Source organism: Mus pahari, chromosome 2 (genome assembly GCF_900095145.1).
Source record: "Mus pahari chromosome 2, PAHARI_EIJ_v1.1, whole genome shotgun sequence".
NCBI lineage: Eukaryota > Metazoa > Chordata > Mammalia > Rodentia > Muridae > Mus > Mus pahari.
In genome coordinates, this window is record NC_034591.1 from 58,893,606 (window position 1) to 58,914,590 (window position 20,985).

Here is a 20,985-nt window from a genome sequence, read left to right on the forward strand (position 1 = left end):
AAAAAAAAAAAAAAAAAAAAAAAAAAAAGGAAAAGATAAGATCGTTCCTAAAGTGTGGGAGTGTACTGATTCCCAGATCTGTAGAAGAATCTCAACTTTCTCCAAAAGGAAAAGAGAATTCAAGCTCCATCAAGGAAACATTTTCCACACAAAAAAGTAAATGGATTTGTTAACCCATTCTAAGGGAGACTGTGAGGGAAAGTAACTTCCAGACACCACCTGGGAGAGAGTGGAAACCAGCAAACCTCAGGAGGGTAGGCTAGTTACAAAGTTACAAAATGACAGCGAGCTTGCCGTGCTTGCCCTATGGTCCGGCAGTCCCACCCCCAGGAATTCCCCTCACTGGGTAACATTATATTGCAAAAGGAAAGTTATACTTTGCAGAGAATATCATACATTGTGACATGGCATATAATCACAAAACACTGTAAACAACCTAAATGTCCATTGACAGAGGTTAAGCAGATAAATTCTAATATATCCAGACAGTGGAATAGTACACAATTGTAAGAACAAAAGTTAAAGATGGACATACAGGTTCTTTCGGGCACATACTATTTTTTTAAAAAAAAATGTATTTATTTTATTTTTATGTGTATAGGTATTTTGCCTGCATGTATGTTTGTGCCCCATGCACATTCTTGGTGTCAGCAGGGCCAGAAGATGATGTTGGATCCCCTGGGAAAGGAGTCACAGATGGTTGTGAGCTGCCATGTGGGTGCTGGGAATGAACCAGGGTCCTCTGGAAGAGCAGCCAGTGCTCTTACCTGCGGGGCTATCTCTCCAGATTTGTATTATCATTTTTAACAGTTACTATTTAGTGTGTGTGTGTGTGTGTGTGTGTGCACACTGTTGGTGCATGTAGAGGTCAGGGGACAGCTTTTCAGGGGTCAGTCCTCTCCTTGTTTCTGAGGCGGGGTCTCTCTTGGTTTTGCTACTGTACTGTGTACAAGAAATTCCTGATGATCCTCTGGTCTGTCTTTCGTTAAATCATAATAGGGGTGAGATTACAGGTGCTTACCTACATATCCAGCATCTTAGAATTACCAACGTATTTAATACTGTATGTGTGAGTGCATGATGTGTTTGTGCTGCTGTACGTATGTATGTAGAGAACAGCTTTCAGTTCTTCCTTCCAAGCTTTTCAGCTAGCTGTGCCTGGTTTATGGGGTCGAGCCTCAGCATGCCAGACTTGTGCAGCAAGTGCTCTTATCCACTGAGCCATTTTGCTGGTCCGTCCACTATATGTTGCTCTGCATAAAAAGCAAAGCATGGCATGTTGATTTTCTCGTATTTTAAGATATAGGGTATCACTGGGTGTCCCTGCTGTTGGGAGGCAGAGGCAGGTAGATCTCTGTGAGTTTGAGGCCAACCTGGTCTACAGGGTTCCAGGATAGAAACCCTGTCTCAAAAAAAAACCAAAAACCAAAAAACAAAAAACCCAAAACCAACCCAAACAAACAAACAAAAAAACAACTGACCAACTAAACAAACAAAAAGATTTAAAGTATCTGGAAATTGGTAGGCATTCACTGTCCTCAGCCTTCTTCCTCTCAACACTGATATTTTTCCTACCCAATGTTTTGTCTCTTGTGTGCTCTGGATACAGTGCTGTTTGCCTATTTTCCTTTGGGAACCCTCTTATTTTTCTGGCTATCTTAAGATGTGTTCTCTATAGAACTACTAGCCAGTTGTCAGTTTTCCTTAAGTGTGCTTTGCCAAGTGGCTCCTTGATATTTATATTTTCATCATAGGAAATGGCTGATACAACTGCTTTGCTTTTATGGAGCCAAGAGGTCACACCTTAGGACCCTGAGCATGAGAGCCAACTGCTCTCCCTGAGCTCTGCCTATATGTTGTATAGATTTTATTTTATGTGTATGGGTGTTTGCTTGCATGTATATATGTGGACCACCTGTGTGCCTGGTGCCCAAGAAAGCCAGAAGAAGACATTGGATCTCCTGCAACTAGCTGGAGTTAAAGGTGGCAGGAAGCTACCACATGGGTGCTGGGGTCTTACGGAAGAGCAGCCAGTGCTCTTAACCACAGAACCACCTCTCCAGCCCCTTCATTCTTGTTTTTAAAAGATTGATTTTATTTTCTTATTTTTTGCCCTCCCATTGTTTGACTAATTTTTTAACTGTGTGTGCCCATGTGTATCTGTGTGTGGGTTTGTATACATGTGTGTGTGTGCGCTTGCAGAGGCCAGAGATATCAATTCCTTTGGAGCTGGACTACCAGGCCAGCGTGAGCAGCCTGACATGGGGACTAGGAACCAATCCCCAGTCGTCTGCAAGAGCAGTAAGCATGCTGACCTAATGAGCCAGCTCTCTAGTCCTCTAACTTCCTCATTCTTTACCTAGAGAATCTGTCTGCTGGGCTGGTGAGATGGCTCTCAGCAGGTAGGGGACACTTGTTGCCATGTCTGAGGACCTGAGATTGATCTATAGATCCCGCGTGGGAGGAGCGAACCTACTCACACAGGCCATTCTAACCTCCACATGCTTGCTTGTGGTACATGCATGTGCACACATATACAGATAAATACGAGAAAAAAAAAAACTAGAAAAAGAAGAGCATCTATTTCTTGTTAGATATTTAATAAATACCAAATTCTATTTTGGTCTGGATTTTCTTGGTTTGCTTTTGAAACATATTTTATTCATTAATCCATTGGAAATTTATTTTATGTGGTATGCTAATCTAAATCATTTCCCTCCATGCTAATTTATCCCAATTCTATTTAATGAATGAATCTTTCTTTCTCAACCCACTTACAAAGTCGCATCTACGGTATCTTAACTGCTCACAGAAAAGGCCCTACATTGTCCCTGAATTCTCCAGTCCTGCTTAGTTCCAAGTAGGATATATTTACAACTTCAGAGCCTTGTCTTTTTCAAAATTTCCAGGAACAAAGATTCCCATCTGCTCCGTGGTTGGTTCTCCCATTCATCATGGGTCTACAAGGAGCAAGGAACTGCTTAGCCCAGGCAGTTTCCACCAGTGGAGTGCTGACCCGCTGTGGCCAGTGTGGGCATCTTTATCACGCTGGCACAGAAATCAGCCTTCTTAGCAGCCTAATTCCACCTGCAGTGACATCCAGGAAAATGTCCTGATACTTTCGGGACACTGAAATCTATATAACTGCCGGCAACCGGTGGGTATCTACTTCTGTTCAAGTTTTACACCAGGCTAGTTTGCTTACAAGATATCTGACCAATGAAAAGATCTGAGACGAGAAGCAACCAGAATATGGTATTCAACTCTAGATAGCATGCCAAGGAGCCTGGCAGAAGCTATGTGCAGGCTGCATCCAGGCGATACTTCCTGGTGCCACTGTTGGGGAGAAGGATCCAGCAGCAGTCTCCCAGAGTACCCAAATAACTAACGGTCCAGGGAGTTTGTGGGAGGGGTGGGCTTTCGGTAGCTTCTTGTTTGATAAGAGGGAAGACAGCAGGACACGGGAGTGAGCCTCAGTCTGAGGCTCAGTAAAAGGAAGCGAATCCTGAGAGGGGTCTTTACTCGGGGCTCCAAGGGTCCTGAGGGTCCTGGGGGAAACGGTGCCATCGTGAAGATGTCTGTGTCTGAAGCTTCTGAAAGCAAGTGTGAGAGCCTTGGACCTAGTGGGAGCCAGCAAAGTTCTTCCTCAAAGCCAGGTAATATCCATGGCAGTGTGGGTCATGCCCTCTCTGCCGCAGCTTCTAGACCATACCAAGCCCATATACAGTATGTAGTGTGCGAAGGGCTAAGTAGAGGGATAAGACTTCATTCATTAAAAATCTCCCGCAACGTCATTCATAAAAATCAGCAACTGGCGGTAGTTTGCCGGACCCTGACTGTAGCCTCAAAGGGAAGCCACTGGAGCACCTTAAAGGTGGGATTTTTCAGGCTGTCATCCAGTAGAGTCCACTGTTGATGGGAACCAACAGGCCAACACACAGTGCCTAATCCTCCCACAGCTCTTCCTGGCAGCCATGTTACCACGGAACATGTCCTCTAATCCCATGGGCATTGGACTCCCCGGGCTCCACAGAAGGCCCGTAGTGCCCGAAGGAGAGAGGCAGACAAGGGCCTTCTTGGCCTGAGGTCTGACTTGCCTGGTCAAGTCTTGTGAGTTGTTGCAGGATGGGTCCTAGCATGTGACATCTTGGTAGGGAGGAGGTGGCCAAAGCTCTGAGCCTCCCCAGAGGGAGATGCTGTGGCCTGAAGCTGAGATCACTAGCGCCTTTTGACTAAATAGGTGTCACAATTAAAACAAAACAAAACAACAAAAAAAAAACAACAACAACAAAAAAAAAAAAAAAAAAAAAAAGGAAAAGGACTGTCCTTCTCTGACATAAAAATTCGTCCTTGACAATTGTACGGGCACACATCTGTATAATTACAACACTTAGGAAGCTGGTGCAGGAAAATTACAGTTTGAGGCCAGCCAGGTTGCAGAGTGAGGACTCCCTCAGCCCCACATCTCAAAACAAAGAAATTAAAAGAGGCAGGGGAGATGGCTCCCTGGATAAAACGCTTGCTCTGTAGGTGTGAGGACTGGAGTTTAGATTCTCAGCACTTGCAAACAGCTGGACAGATGTGATAGCACACCTGTACGCTAGCACTCAGGATGCAGTGGGGTTTCCTGGGTAAGCTGGCTGGCCAGAGTAGCAAAGCTGTAGATTCAGTAAGACTCACTCACTGAATAAAGTCGAGAATGACCAAAGAAGACACCCATTGTCAACTTCAGACCTTCACATGCACACGTTCAGTGCACATATGCAATGCACCCATGCACCCACATACATGAGGACATACAAGCATACTCCACCTGTCCCCAACATGTATAATTTCTTTTCTAAGTTTTAACATTCTTTGTGTTGTAGTATGTAGTAGGTTTGGTTATGTAACACTGTTTGGGGTTTGCAGACCGCAACATCTGCTCAAGGCTGCACATCTGCTCTTTTCTGAAGACACTCTGTCCAACTGTCCCTCCCTTTCCATGGGGACTAGACAGGAGTTAATTAACCAACATCCCAAAGATGGCGTAGAGCTTTCTGAGGCTGGTAGGGGAGTTCAACACAGAGGGGCTGCCTCAACTACTTCTAAGGTCCCAGATGCAGCCCAGATGTGGCAGATACTCAGTGAATAGCTGGTGAGCTAAATAGAGGAAGTGGCAAAGTCTGCAGCTGTCCCTCACAGCAGGGGCACAGACCAGATGCCCAGATGTGAGGGCAGAGTAATGAGCATGAGACCCAGGGCCCCGGCGATGACCGGCACAGGCCCTTACAGTCTGTAATGTCAGTGGCACTGGTCAGTACGCCACACTATCCAAGACAACCACATCTGGGCAGGAAACTTGACTGGCATCACTACCACTGCAGTTTGGCTGCTGTGGTGGCCCAAGCTCCAGGCCTGCCCAGCCTAGCAAGGATTCAGCCTTCATTTTCTGGTATGAGGGAGGAGCTGCCTGCTCAGAATGTAGCTGTTCAGGGCAGATGTTTTTCACAGTTTCTAAGAGCATGAAGCAGAGAGCTAGGTGGGATGGTGTGTGTGTGTGTGTGTCTGTGTGTGTGTGTGTGTGTGTGTGTGTGTGTATGTGTGTGCACAGAATGGCATGGCTGCTTCTTTTTTGTATATGCGTGTGGGGGTCCGCATGCACATGTGTACATGTGTGTGGAGGCTAGGAGGCTAGGGGCCAATGTCTGGTGTTGTTCCTTAGGAAACCACTCACCCATTCATATTCTCAATCTCATTCATTCTCTCTCTCTCTCTCTCTCTCTCTCTCTCCCTCTCTCTCCCCCTTCCTCCCTTCAACCGTCCATCCGTCCGTCCGTCCCTCCCTCCCTCCCTTCCTTTCTTTTTGACACAGGGTCTCTCCCTGACCTACAACTCTTAATTCAGATGGACATCAGTAAGCCCGTCTGCCTATCCAGCGCTGGGATTCCAAGTCCATATGTCTACATGGTTCTTGTACATGAGTTTTCTGGGGGCTGAACTCAGTCCTCATGCCTGCACGACAAGCATTTATAGACTGAGCTATCTCCCTACCCCACCCCCACTTCCCTTTCTCCCTCTGTCCCTCTCTTCCTTTCTGTCTCTGCCTTTCTGCCCCTCTGCCCCTCCTTTCTCAATTGGAGATGGGGTCACTTGTATCCCAAGCTGACCTTGAACTCATGACATAGATGAAGCTGTCCTTGAATTTCTGGCTTTCCTGCCTCAGCTTCCCAAAAGCTAGGATTATAGGTGTGAGCCATTATGCCCAGTTTCTTGTTCAGTACTGGGGACTAAACCAGGCATGTGTGTATTCTGACACTGACGGAACCCTTAGCCCTTGTTATGGTTTGTATATGCTTGGCTCAGGGAGTGGCACTGTTAGGAGTTGGTGTGGGCTTGTTGGAGTGGGTCACTGTGTCACTGTGGGTGTGGACTATAAGACCCTCATCCCAGCTACTTGGAAGTCAGTATTCTGTTAGCAGCCTTCAGATGAAGATGTAGAACTCTCAGTTCCTCCTGTACCATGCCTGCCTGGATGCTGCCGTGTTCCTGCCTTGACAACAGTCTACTCCATGTGAAAGCTAGTTGAGGGCTGGCGAGATGGCTCAGTGGGTAAGAGCATTGTCTGCTCTTCCAAAGGTCCTGAGTTCAAATCCCAGCAACCACAACCCCTGTAATGAGGTCTGACACCCTCTTCTGGTGCATCTGGAGGCAGCTACAGTGTACTTATTTATAATAATAAATAAAATCTTTGGGCCAGAGCAGGGTTGACCAGAGCGAGCAGAGGTCCCAAATTCAACGCTTACAACCATCTGTACAGCTACAGTGTACNCATATACATAAAATAAATAAATCTTAAAAAAGAGATGGCTCAGTGGTTAAGAATACTGACTGCTCTTCCAGAGGCCCTGAGTTCAATTCCCAACAGCCACATGGTAGCTCACAACCATCTGTAATGGGATCTGATGCCCTCTTCTGGTGTGTCTGAAGACGGCGACAGTGTACTCATGTACATGAAATAAATAAATCTTTAAAAACAAAACAAAGCAAAACCCCTACCATTTACCTTTAAAAAATAAAAAAGAAAGAGAGTCAGCTGACTCAGGACTGAGGCAGCTGACATGGGCCTGTAAACATCAGCAGCCTCACAGGCTAGGCCCTGATTCTTTTAGAAAGAAGTCTGTGGCTGGAAGTGTTCCTGTCTGACACCAGGTGTGGAAACCATGCTCTACAAAGACCCACCCCGGGGGCTGGTGAGATGGCTCAGTGGGTAAGAGCACCTGACTGCTCTTCCAAATGGTACAGAGTTCAAATCCCAGCAACCACATGGTGGCTCACAACCATCCTTAACGAGATCTGACTCCCTCTTCTGGGGTGTTTGAGGACAGCTACAGTATACTTACATATAATAAAAAAAAAAAAAAGACCCACCCCACCTTCCAGCAAATGCTGACGTCACCCTGGGAGACTACGGGTACATAGCTGCAAGGCTCAGGCTGGAAACAAATGCTGACAATGGACATCGAACGATGCTGGCAGTTTAAATTTGGTCTTCCTTTATTTACTTTCCTCAACAACAAATCTCCTAAAATGTTCAAAAGGATCTTCCGTAAGAGGGAAGTCAGTCTTGGAGTCTTGATCTCTGGGTTCTCAGATATCACAAGACTAGTGAGGTAGCTGTACATGGATAAGCAAATGTGAGTGCACAAGTACACATATCCTTTGAGTTATAAAATGCTCATGGGGTCCAGAGAGGCTGCTCAGTGACTAAGTACTCTTACAGAGGACATGGGTTCAATTCTGAGAACCCACGTGGTGGCTCACAACTGCCTATTCCTCCAGTTCCAGGGGATTTCATGACCCCTGTGGCCTTCAAGGGCTCCTGAACACATGTGATACACGTAAGTCCACATACATATACATAAATAAGTACTTTAAGACAGGGTCTCACTGTGTAGCTCTGGATGCCTGGAATTCACTATGTAGACTAGGCTGCCCTCAATCCCACAAAGGTCTGCCTGCCTCTGTCCTGCTCTGAAGGCAGGGAAGAAAGGCATGCACCACCACATCCGGCAAATAAAGGAATGTTTCTAAAAAAAAAAATGACACAGATGATAGCAAACCATACAAATCCATGCTACACTCTGCCTTTCTTTCTCATCTCTCCATTTCTATTTCTATCTACTTATTTGCTTATTTATCGTCAGGATCTCACAGTCTTAAGCCAGGCTGCCCTGAGCAGCAGCTCTCCTGCCTCTGTCTTCCAAGTCTTGGCATTGCAGGTGTGGTCCACCACTCATGGCTCAGGACACTCATCAGGAGATGTGCAGTTTGAACACTCTGCTTTCCAGTTACTGAGTTAGGAGAGGGTTCTGAGCTAGGCACCCAGAGGTATTTTAGGGAGCTCTGTGGAGAGGGCTGGTTTCAGGAGAGCGGTCAGGCAGCGTGCCCAAGCTAGTACCTTGGTGGACGTGTCCGGGATGGAAGAGGTGGGAGATCCAGGGAAAGTCAAGACACACTTCTTGCCCAGGCAGCGGCCATGAAGCTCCACATCTTCATAAGGATTTTCCTTCATTGGCGGATCTGTGACCAGTGACAAAGTGGGTCAGAATGTTAGAGCTTTACCTCTTCCTCTTTTAAATTTAAAAGATTTATTTTATGTGAATGGTGCTTTGCTTGAACATATTATCTGTGCATCACGTGCATGGCTGGTACCTGAGAAGGCCAGAAGAGGATGTCAAACCCCTTGGCATCGTGGTCACAGATGATTGTGAGCCTCTAGGTGGGCACTGGAAACTGAACCTGAGTCCTCTGAATAGCAAGCAGCCAGTGCTTTAAACTGTCGCGCCATCTCTCCAGCCCCGGGAGCACTAACCCCCCCCCCCCCCCCGTGTTGGCCTCCTCCTGGGGTGCTTGTGGGATGTGTGTTGTTTCATTGTCTATCCCTTCCTTCTGGCAGCAGATCCTGATTCTCACTGAGGGGATAACTTCCCATCTTCCCACTTGTAGCTACACCAAATAAACTCCACTCTCAGTTTCTGGGCTAGCTGCTCTGCCAGGCCCAGACCCTGCCTCAGAAGTACACTCAGGGAAGGCTGAGAGCCCAGCCTAAGGCCATCACTGACTCGCACTTCTGGCTCTAAAAGTGGACACAGGACATAAGGTGATCTGGATGGAATGACTGGGGACATTTGCTGGGACTTGCAGGCCCCAAGGCTCTGGTTCTACAGAGGAAAGCCATAGGTTCCAGGGAGCTGGTAGCAGCCTTCTTGGGGACTGTGAGAAGCTCTGCTGAGAACAGAGCCACCCTGGGAGAAAGAGAAAGAAAAAGCCAGTTTGGGTTACAGGTTACCATTCTCCCAAACTTCCTTTGCTCTCTCATTACATGGGTGGGAACCCAGACAGAAGCGGCTCTGCTAAGCCCTCTCTCAGTCCTGGGCTTCCTCTTATGAGGCATTTCTGGTACTGGTAACACTATGAATGCTGTCTGTGAGCATCTATCCTCTCTGCCCCTCATGTGCAAATACCTGTGGGCCTTCTCCCTCTTACCAGCTCCATTTCGGTTTTTGTTTTTTAAGGTTATATTATAGCTCTTATTAGTGATTCTGAACATATGTATTTATAACAGTTAAAGTGTAATGATGAGTGAATTTAATATATTAAAAGTTGTATACCATCTGTGGATACACAACCATTTTTTGGTGTCTTTTCCTGAGGTGGTTTATACAAAGCAAGCATTGCTTTCATTTTTATTATTTTCTTCTATAGCAGCCTGTTATTTCTCCTTCCTTTCTGCTAGCTCTAGGGGAAGCAGCTCTACTTCTGGATTTTCTGATATCTTACCTAGAATGTCTTCATAGACGTTCTCCTCCGATAAAGTGCGTGTGAGTCCCAATTTGGTCTGTGCATACCAGTCCACCCTGCTGTTCTCTGAGGAAGACTGTAGTAAGTCCTCGAACTCATAGGACTTTCTGGGTTGTGCACCGTGGAAAGAAACAAAAAGAGAACTTGAATCAATTCAGGCCAGTTCCGAACACAGCAGAGGTCAGAATGCAAAGGGAGTCAAACCAAAGCTTTCAGACCAGGGCTGCAGAGCTGTAAGCCAGGGCAAATGCCTGACTTGCAGCAGAAACCCATCCCCAAAGGAGGGGCTATCTCCCCGTTAGCCTCTTCTGCCTCCACTGAGGGCTCCAAGCAGAACAGAGGGACCGAGTCTTAGAGTGCCAGCATATGGGATCTGGGTCATACATATTAACTGCTTTCTGGGATGATAATGTGTACGGACTCTGACCTCTGCCAGTCCAGGTTATTTGCCTAGACTAGTCCTATAAGGGTAGATAGAGGATGGGATGAAGGTGTAGTCTGAAGCTCCGAGCACCAACAACAAAAGGTGTTTGCATGCTTCACGGCACAAGCTCATTCTTACAGTGCATGCAACACAACAACTAATTTGGACGACCGTAGGTTTGTTGGGACGGGATTAGCCACCATCCAAACAGACTCTGCAGGACACCCTGGCCTTTCAGGATATACCTCAACTCTGTTGTGATTTTCTTCCACACCTGTGAGAGCAAGATGTCAGCATATGAGGCATGCTTTGCATTTGGATCTTGACACATAAAGAAGGGTTTGTTAGTCTAAATGGTGTTTGAAAAGACTACATTTTAAAAATATGAACTTTCTTTCTTTCTTTCTTTTTTTTTTTTCCTTTTTCTTTTCTTTTTTTTTTTTGGTTTTTTGAGACAGGGCTTCTCTGTGTAGCTCTGGCTGTTCTGGAACTCACTCTGTAGACCAGGCTGGCCTCAAACTCAGAAATCTGCCTGCCTCTGCCTCCTGAGTGCTGGGATTAAAGGCATGCNCCACCACGCCCGGCTTGAACTTTCTTTTAAAAAGTGGTTAGGAGGTGGGCATGGTGGTGCACGTCTGCAATGCCTGCACCTGGGAGGCTAAAGCTGGAGGGTTAAGATCAAGCTGAAGGCCTGCCTTGTCAACATGATGAGATTCTGTCTTAAAAATCAACAATTGGGTTTGCTGGTGAGATGGCTCAGCGGTTAAGAGCACTGACTGTTCTTCTGAAGGTCCTGAGTTCAAATCTCCAGCAACCACATGGTGGCTCACAACCATTTGTAATGAGATCTGACCCCCTTTTCTGGTGTGTCTGAAGACAGCTACAGTGTATTTACAATAAATAAATAAATCTTTAAAAAAAAATCAACGATTGGCATTTTGGAACAAGCCTTTAATCACAGCATTTAGGAGGCACAGGATCATATGAGTTCTAGACCAGCCTACACAATGAATTCCAGCCCAGCCAGAGCCACATAATGAGACCCTGTCTCAAAAAACAAAAAAACAAAAACAGAACAAAAAAAACTAAAAAAAACCCAAAAAACAAAAAAATAAAAAAACCAAAAAACCCCAAAAGTACAATACAATAAAACAAAACAAAATATCAACAACAAAACAAATAAAAGCTGAGCATGATGATTCATGCTTATAATTCCAGTACTCTGAGGTAGGGGAACTGACAATGGTCTGTGGCCCACTTAGGGTACAGTAAGTTTCAGACCAGTCTGGCCAATAGATTCTGTCTCAAAATGAACAAAAACAATAATAAAAAGTATAACAACAATAACAACAACAAACAGCATAATAATAATCAACGAAAACAAAACGAAATCCAAAAACCAAAACCAGGGTCCATGAGATGGCTCTGCAGGCAAAGGGGCTTGCCACCAAGAATGATGACCCGAGTTCAATTTTCTGGACCCACATAATAGAAGATGAGACCAAGCTCCTGCAAGCTGTCCTCATGCATCATGGTACCTGAGCACCCCTTTCATACATACCCACAAATAATTAAATGTAATATAAAATACAAACAAAATCAGAAATAAGCAGTCACACTACAAGCCCTTCACAGCCTTGTGCATGCCAGGCAAGAGCCCTGTCACTTGGCTTTAAGTCCCTGGCTTTGTTTGTTTGGTTTTCAAGACAGGGTTTCTCTGTATAGCCCTGGCTGTCCTGGAACTCTCTTTGTAGACCAGGCTGGCCTTGAACTCAGAGATCCACCTTCCTCTGCCTCCCAAGTGCTGGGATTAAAGGCATGCACCACCATGCATGGCTCAGTCCCTGGCCTTTTAAGAGAGGGTCTCACTATGTGGCCCAGTCTGGCCTCTGATCTGGTGATCTTCCTGCCTCTTACGCAAGACTTAACTTGTAACATAAGCTACCACAGCTTCCATCTCTGTGTTAAAGCTCTGGTTTTCGGGTGACCAGTGTGTGAAATCTAGAAAGAAACATCGTAAACTAACACAAACTCAGGTCTGCAGAGGAACAAGGAGGAGTCACGAACTTGACATGAACAGTTTCTAGAAGTGACAGGAGAACAGAGTTACAATCACTACAAGGTCTGGTTCATCACTGTCCTGTGTTGGCATCAAGGTGCAAGTGGTGGCTTTGCAGGGACTTCTGTTCTCTTATTCTGAGTCCAGTTGAAACAAGAAAAACATATTTGCTTAATCCTGACCTGACCTTGGGCTACATGAGGTCAAGCTGATCCTCATGCATGTACAGTACTTACAGGAACTTCTGCTAACCTGCATGGTTCTGCTTCTGTAACCAAAAGGCTTTCTGGTCTCCCACCAAACAGAAATACCATGGTGGCACATTGTACCTTATTATTAAAAGCTCATATCCTGCTGTTCTTGCTAACAGCCATCACAGCTACACCAGGGGGATGTAGCAAACATGGTTTTTACTGTTATAATCCCCCTGCTCAGACAGCTCAGAACTGTGTCTATAGGCTTGTATTAGGGTCTACAATGGCTCAATAAGGTCTATGCGGCTCAATAAACACTTTAAATTCATAAAGAGCTCATCCTGGTATCCTCTTGGGTGAGAAGAACCCAGCCTTAACACAGGTAGGAGATCACACGCCCTGAAGAGAAATCTGCTCGCACGAAAGACTGATTCAATGAGCTAATTCTCTATGAACATATTTGAACTTGAGAAAGATTTTACCATCTTTATGTATTAACTTGGAGAAAAAGGGTCTTTCCACAGGTGAATGAATGAGCGACAGGCACAACCCAACAGGTGCCTCTCTAGCTAAGCACGCCAGGTACTCACTGTGCACACTACCCCATGTGTGCTATGCGCCTCCCATGGATCTAACTGTGCTCAGAACTAGGGAGGGTGTGACCTCCTCTAACTTCTCCGTCTTCCATGCCCACCAATGACCACAGGACAGCAGGTTTTAGAGACACTGATGATGTCACTGTTGCGATGAACTCCCTTATAGCCCAGGCTTGGTCCAATTCACTATGTACCTGAGGATGGCCTCTAACTTCTGATTCTCTTGCCTCTCTATCCTCTAAATGCGGGATTACTAGTGTGTATATTATGCCTGCTTTATATGGTGCTAGGGATTAAATCCAGGTTCTCATAGGCAAGCAGTGGAGACATCTCCAGCACGCGCCCCACCCTGAGCCCAAGCTCCCTTGGTGAATTTCCTCTACTCCCCCCTTCTTTCCCAGTCCCCTTTATTTTCCACATTTCCCCCTCATGAGAGTCTAATCCCAATCAGGAGGGTGAGGCAGGGGATCTCGAGTTTGAGGCCAGCCTGGAATATATCATTAAATTGCCTCAAAAAAAAAAAAAAAAAAAAACATTAAAAAGAAAAAGAAATCATGACCAATGTCCAAATAGTGTGTGAGGGTTACTAATGGCTTTCCCATATTCTTGGAAATGAAATGCTAATTGAAGACAATGGGCAAGAACCTCAACATTACCATGTCTCAAATGAAGCTCCTCTCAGAGCTGCCCTCCGGAAGGCCAACCAGATGTTTTCGCCTCGGCATACTGCAAAGCCCTTCTAGTCCACCCACACCTAACCAGCTAAGTGGCCTTCTACTTCCCTAGCCTCCTAGAAACTGACTATGTCTTCTGTCCTCGCTGTAATTACATCAGGGGCTGTGACCACAACACCCACTGAGCCACCAAGGGGAAGCCTGGCAGATGCCAACCTGATGACTGCCCCTTCGAAGCAGTCAGTCGCTTGCCACCGTTCTTCTCATCTCCAGAGCTCCTCGGGAACTGGTCCCATTGGACCCCAAGGCCTCCTCTTTCATCCTTGGGGACCCCTACCCCACTCTGGCCTCCAGAACAAAGAAAACTCAGGGCCTACACCTACTTTCTCGTTGACCGTCTGCCACCTCCTCCCGTGCAGGGCATCTGACCTTCTCCCCCTCTCAAGGCTGCCCTTCCCTGGCACGCTGGATTCCCACAGCACCTTACATTTCCTCAGAGGGCTAACACTGGGGTGAGCAGCCAAACCACACGTAAGCAGTGTGCGCTTCTCTGCTAGTCTATGTGCTCTTCGAGGGTGGGGTCTCTGTCAGTCTTGCTCATTAATGAATCCCCACAGCTAACACTAAGTATATTCACAGCAAGCAGCTGGCTGAATAAGTACATGAGCACTCATTAATTAGTTGATTGATTTTTTTTTTTAAGATTTATTTATTATATGTAAGTACACTGTAGCTGTCTTCAGACACTCCAGAAGAGGGCATCAGATCTTGTTACAGATGGTTATGAGCCACCATGTGGTTGCTGGGATTTGAACTCTGGACCTTCAGAAGAGCAGTCGGGTGCTCTTACCCACTGAGCCATCTCACCAGCCCCTTTCTTCTTATTTCTTTTTTTTTTTTTTTTTTTTTTTTAAGTTTTTTTTTTTTAATTTAAATAACCCGCAGCTTTCTTCAGACACTCCAGAAGAGGGCATCAGATCTTGTTACAGATGGTTATGAGCCACCATGTGGTTGCTGGGATTTGAACTCTGGACCTTCAGAAGAGCAGTCGGGTGCTCTTACCCACTGAGCCATCTCACCAGCCCGTTGATTGATTTTTGAAGCAGAATCTCACTATAGAGCAGGCTGGTCTTGAACTCACAGCAATCCTCCTGTGTTCAGGGACTAACAGTGTGTACTACTGTGTCTGGCTATGAATGAATAAATATATGAAAAGTTGCTTTTAGCCTGATATGGTGGCGCACACCTTCAATCCAGCACTCTGGAGGCAGAGGCAAGCACATCTCTGTGAGTTTGAGACTACCGTTGTCTACACAGTGCCCAGGGCTGCATAGAGAGATCTGTTTCAAAAACCTCAAAATCAAAACAAACAAACAAACCCCTCAGACATGTAAATGTATAAACTTATGGAGCAGAGTGGGGGAGCCAGAAATAAACACAGTTGTAGCCGCCTCATCTTGGACCAGTGTGTCAAACACATAAACTGCCTACAGATTCAACAAACAGTGCTAGGAAAAGTGATCACCCGAATCTCTTGTCTGTGGAAAATCTCTCTGATTAAAGACCCTTGCATAAGACATGAAACTCTAATATTGCTGGAGACAAAAGCACGAAGGCCTATACATTGAACGCAAGGCCCAATAGTTCTCACCTGAAAAATAAGACACAATCATGGCTCTTAGAATATAGAACAGTGGGCTGGAGAGCTGACTCAGCAGGTAAGAGCACTGGCTGCTCTTCCAGAGGTTCTGAGTTCAATTCCCAGCAACCACAGGGTGGCTCACAACCATCTGTAATGAGATCCAATGCCCTCTTCTGGTGTGTCTGAAGACAGCTACAGTGTATTCATATACATAAAATACATAAATAAATCTTAAAAAAAAAAAAGAGAGAGAGAAGAATGTAGAACAGCAACTAAGGTTCTCTGTTTTCCAGTGTTGCTACTGGAGAAATGAATCCCTGTTAACCCAAGCTTCCAGGGCAGTTTTGCTCTGAACCTCAGACTGATTAATTCACTCCTTTCTGACATTCATTTTGTTGTTTTTTGGCTTTTTTTAAATTTATTTTTTCTTTTTTAATTTTTTTTGGAGACAGGGTTTCTCTGTGTAGTTTTGGCTGTACTGGAACTTACTCTGTAGATCAGGCTGGCCTCGAACTCACAGAGATCTGCCTGCCCTGCCTCCCTTGCCTGCTAGCTGGGATTAAAAGTGTGTTCCAACACTGCCCTTTGGGCTTTTTTGGGGGAGGGGGAGGGCAGGGTTTCTCTACATAGCCCTGGCTGTCCTGAAATTCATTGTGTAGACTGGGATGGCTGCTAACCCATAGATCACCAGCCTCTGCCTTCCAAGAGCTGGGATTACAGGCATGCGCCACCACGCCTAGTTTGACACATTCTTTTGAAAAAATTTATTTGGGGTGAGAGGAATGGCTCGATGGTTAAGAGAGTGCGTTGTTCTTGCAGAGGGCTTAGGTTTGACTCGCAGTGCCCACATGGTGGCTCGTAACATCTGCAACTCCAATTCCAGGAGATCCAATGTTCTCTTCTGACTTCCATGGGCACTAAGCACTTATGTGGTATATATACGCACATACGTGCAGGCCAAATACTCACACACAATAAATAAATCTAGTGCAATTTAATATATATATATATATATATATATATATATATATATATATACACATACATATATATTGCTTTTAGTGTGTGTGTCTGTGTGTGTATATGTGTGTGTGTGTGTCTGTGTCTGTGCGTGTGAAGGTGCCTGCAGAGGTCAGGAGTGTTCATTGAATCTCCTGGAGCTAGAGTTATAGGTGGTTGAGTCCCAGACATGGGAGTTGGGAACTGAACATGGATCAGCAAGAGCTCTTAAACACTGAGCCGTCTCTCCAACACTCCTCTGAAGTTCTTAAACGAATCCATGTTTTAGACATAGAGGCTGGCACCCATGCCGACCTGGACCGTCTCACAATGACATGGGCACCGCAGGAAGGCTCCGGAGTTAACTTTACTTGGGAAACGGATGCTAGCTAAGGGTCCTGTGCTGTCAGACTGCTGTGGGGAATGCAGCCCAGGGTGGGGATGACAGAGTCAGTGATGGCATGTATCACCTGCGCAGGGGCAGTGTGCCTGGTATCCTCAGGTCCTAAGGTTTGAGGACAAATCTATCTGATGCTAAAACCATCTGCTGAAAAGTTAAAACCATCTTCGGTGGGGAGGCGTTTGGTTTTATAAAGATTCAAAAATGCAACTCGAATATAAAAATCTGAAATCAAGTTCAAGTATTTGGAGCATGCATCTGGGTGTGAATTCAAGATATTGCTTATACTTTAAAAAAAAAAAATTACTTTTGTTTCATGGCAGCCTCGAGGCGCTCCTGGCAGCGTTATTAAATGTACGCCATAAAACACACATAGCCAAGCTCACATTACTGTAGGAAGCTTATCTTTGGAATTTCCTGACATGTGAGGGGCTAGGCTGGGCCCACGTCTTTGCAGCTAATTTCCTGAGGTTTTAGAGTAATGAAGAAAAGGAAGGGGGCAGGTAAGGGAGGAGAGGAGGGGAAAGAAGGAGAGAGAAAAGAGGGCGGGAAAGGTGTTTTCCTCAAACCAAGACTCAGCATTCCCTGGTGTGGTGGCTGGGGTTTGCTGATTGGCCCGTGAAAATCCAGTGACTTCAGCCCGTAAAGCCCTGAGACTGGCTGTGGCATTCCAAAGCCTCGAGCCTCGGAATCCTTCATTTCTTTCTTCAGCCTTGGCTTGGGTCTCCTGACTCAGAGAGGGCAGGCCGTCTGCCAAATGTAAGAGTGAGCCATTTTTCTTTCTCTACAAGATAGGACCACAACAAAGAGCATTCTTTTTTTTCCCCTTAGGTGTAGACTCTGTGCATCTTACCCTAATCACCTCCATTGTAGTAGTTTAAACAAAATGAGAAACCTAGTGTTAAAAACTGTTAAAAACACAGCTGATGTGATCATATTCAAACTAGCCAAGAAAAATTTCACTGTTGGATTGAAACGAAGAAACTCTGGCTGCTTAGAAAGAAAATGCTAGAAGGCTAAAAGCAGCAGATTGTAGCAAGGAGGGAAAAGATAACGAGATCAGTGACTCACCCACCAGGCCGATCACTCGCTCGCCTGTCCAACTATGACACACACAGACAAAAGATCTCTGTTTCCAGAACCAACCTGCCCCAGGGAGGGGTGAGGGGCTATCCCCCAGAGAAGGCTGTAATTAAGGCAGCCAGGCTTTCACACTGGGCTGGGGAAGAGCTTAGGAGTTGGAGACTAAGGGCACGTGGGTCAGGGGAACATGAATGTAACTATACAAGGCTCCAGGTTCAATGTTCAGCGCCATAGCCAGTTCTTCTGGCTTTTCCTTCAACAACAAACTTTAGCAATGCACTGGTACAGCAGTTCAGAGCAGTTGCTCCTGCAGAGGACCCAAGATCTATTCCAGCCACCTCATCAGGTGGCTCACAACCTGGAGCTCCAGCTCCAAAGGCTCCGACACCCTCTCTGGCCTCTACAGGCACATAATCATAGGGTACAAACAGAGACATACAAATAAAAATCAATCTTAATTTAACAACAACAACTAGCAGGCTAGAGAGATGGCACAGGTTAGGAGAACTGGCTGCTCCTTCCATGGTATCTAAATGTAATTCCCAGTACCCCCAGGGTAGGTAACAACCCTATGTATCTCCAGTTCCGGGAAATCTGAAACCATCTTTTGGCTTCCATGGGTCCCAAGTTTGTAAGCAGTAAACACACATACATGTAGGCACAACACCCATGTACATATTTTTTTAATTAAACAAATTTAAACAAACAAATGAACAACAATAAAACAAATATACTGGACTGGTAAAATGGCTCACAGGATCCCAGCACGTGGAAGGCAGAGGCAGGTGGATCTCTGTGAGTTTGAAATCAGTCTGGTCTGCACAGTGAGTCCCAGGCTAGCTAGGACTGATCTGTAGGGGATCTGCCAAGCCTCAAAACTAGCAGGGAATGATCTGGCCTAAGTGGGGTTCAGCGAGATCTCACCAGTGCTGGTTCAAACTTCCTGAGTCTGACACCAGGCAGCTGATTGTAGACATATTTGAGTACACCACAGTTCTGGAAAAAGACTTCTTGGTAATAATTTTCTCAACCCCATGTGCACAGTAAAGCTTAAGGCACAGTTGCATCAAAACTCCATTGCCAACTACATGTGGCCTTTACCATGAAGACAGGTTCTAGAGCTTAAGGGCCTAGGATCTGGTGTGGTCCCTTATGGAGGTAGCAGAGAGGTCACCAGGCTATAAGGTATATGTGAAATTTCCTCTTAGGATGGGTTCTATTAAATGAGAAACAAAGCTAAAGATGAAGGTCTAGGAGGGAGAGTCTGGGATAAACATTCTGGGGGGTTTTCGGGGAGGCCTGGTCCTATAGATACCAAAAGTCACCTGGTTATTAAACAACCTCCACTCCAATCTTCTGGGCATCCATTTCCTCAGCTGAGGAGACAACCCTGCATGACAGACAAGCCTAGCTTTTCTAGTGCACTACATAATAAAATATTGTCTCAAAAAGGCTGAGCAGTGGTGGCACACTCCCAGCACTCCGGAGGCAGAGACGGGCGGATTTCTGAGTTCGAGGCCAGCCTGGTCTACAGAGTGAGTTCCAGGACAGAAACCCTGTCTCAAAAAACAACAACAACAAAAAGACATGCATGGTGCTTCTGCCAGACCCGACAACCTGAGTTTGATCCTCAGAATCTACATGGTGGATCTACAAGTTGTTCTCTTTCTGTGTTCTCTTACTCTAACTGCACGCGCACGCACACGCATGCACACAGACACAGATACATAGTAAATGTGGATCAAAAAACCACCCAAGTGTAGATTTCCCTCATTTATGGAACACTACACAAAAAAATCTTCAAATATTAGCAATCTGAAATTACCCATACGCTAAAACGGAAGCAAAGTGGAACTTAAATCCACTGCCATGTACACCCGGACACTTGGTCCCTAGTTTGGTGTGGCTGTTTGGGAGGCGTAGGGGGTGTGACCTTGATGGAGGAATTATGTCACTGGGGGCGGGCTTAGAGAGCTTAAGGCCTGCATTTTAAAGATGTGAGCCCTTGGCTTCTGCTCTTGCCCCTTCTGCTCTTGCCACCACCACCTCTGGTTTTGCCATGATCCTCCACCATGACGAACTCTTACCATCTTGAACTGTAAGCCAAAAATAAAACAAACAAAAGCCCTGAAGCAAAACAAAACTTCGTTCTATAAGTTGCCTGGGTCATGGTGTTTTATCAGGAAAGTAACTGACACAGATGGGCTACTATTTAGACATAAATTTGGAGCTGGCGAAGTGTGGCTCAGTGGTACAACATTTGCTTGGCATGTAAAAAGCCCTAGATTTGATCCCCAGAACTGGAAAAAAAATTGACTATACCAAGAACAGGTCAGCAGGGGAATTATAGGAGGTTATGAAGTTCTTATGAAGTTCTTTTTGAAAGATCTAACATCCAATTCTAACGTCTAAAACTCTTAGTGGATTTTATGGCTGCAGATGTAGCCCCGTTGGTAGACTGCTCACCTAGCACGCAAGGGGTCCTATGTTTGCCTCTTAGCACCACACAGTGGTCATGGTAGCACATGCTGTCAGTACTCAGGAAACATAGGTGAGACAATTAGAAGTTTGAAGTCATCATCTGATACATTCGAGTTAAAGGCCAGCCTGGGCTACATGAGATCCTGTCTCAAAAACCAAAGCCTGGGCTGGTGAAATGATTTGGAAGGTAAAGGCTTGCCACTAAGCCTGACAACTTGAGCTCAGTCCCCCGAACCACACTGCGGAAAAGAATGGACTCCTAAATGTAGTCTTTCCACTGCCGTGTGCGTGTGCATACACACACCCTCTGTCTCCACAAAATAACAATAAATGTAAAAACTTTAAAGCAACGTCTCCCCCTAAACCCAAGAGGTATACAAGGGCTAGAGAGGTATACTGTCCAGGTAAGTAATTAGGAAGTTAGAGGGCTGAAGAGACGGCTGGAGTTTGGTTCCCCGTTCCCATGTCAAGCGACATAGTGGGCTGTAAACTCTGCTTCAAGGGATCCAATGACTCTCTCCTCTTCAACCAAACACGGACACACTTGGACACACATGCATGTGTCCCCTCCCCCACACACAATTAAAACT

At 45.7% G+C, this 20,985-nt stretch overlaps 1 protein-coding gene across 2 annotated transcripts in view; it reads right to left on the reverse strand.

Annotated features, from left to right (window-relative positions):
* Dennd2a (DENN domain containing 2A) overlaps positions 1-20,985 on the reverse strand; it is a 95,693-nt gene that overhangs the window by 35,218 nt on the left and 39,490 nt on the right. For both annotated transcript variants that reach the window (XM_021190113.1, XM_021190112.1), the window contains exons 3-4: positions 9,823-9,950; positions 8,441-8,562 (exon numbers count right to left, since the gene is read on the reverse strand). In XM_021190113.1, the coding sequence (XP_021045772.1) occupies positions 8,441-8,562; positions 9,823-9,950 (250 nt within the window). The remainder of the gene's footprint in view (positions 1-8,440; positions 8,563-9,822; positions 9,951-20,985) is intronic.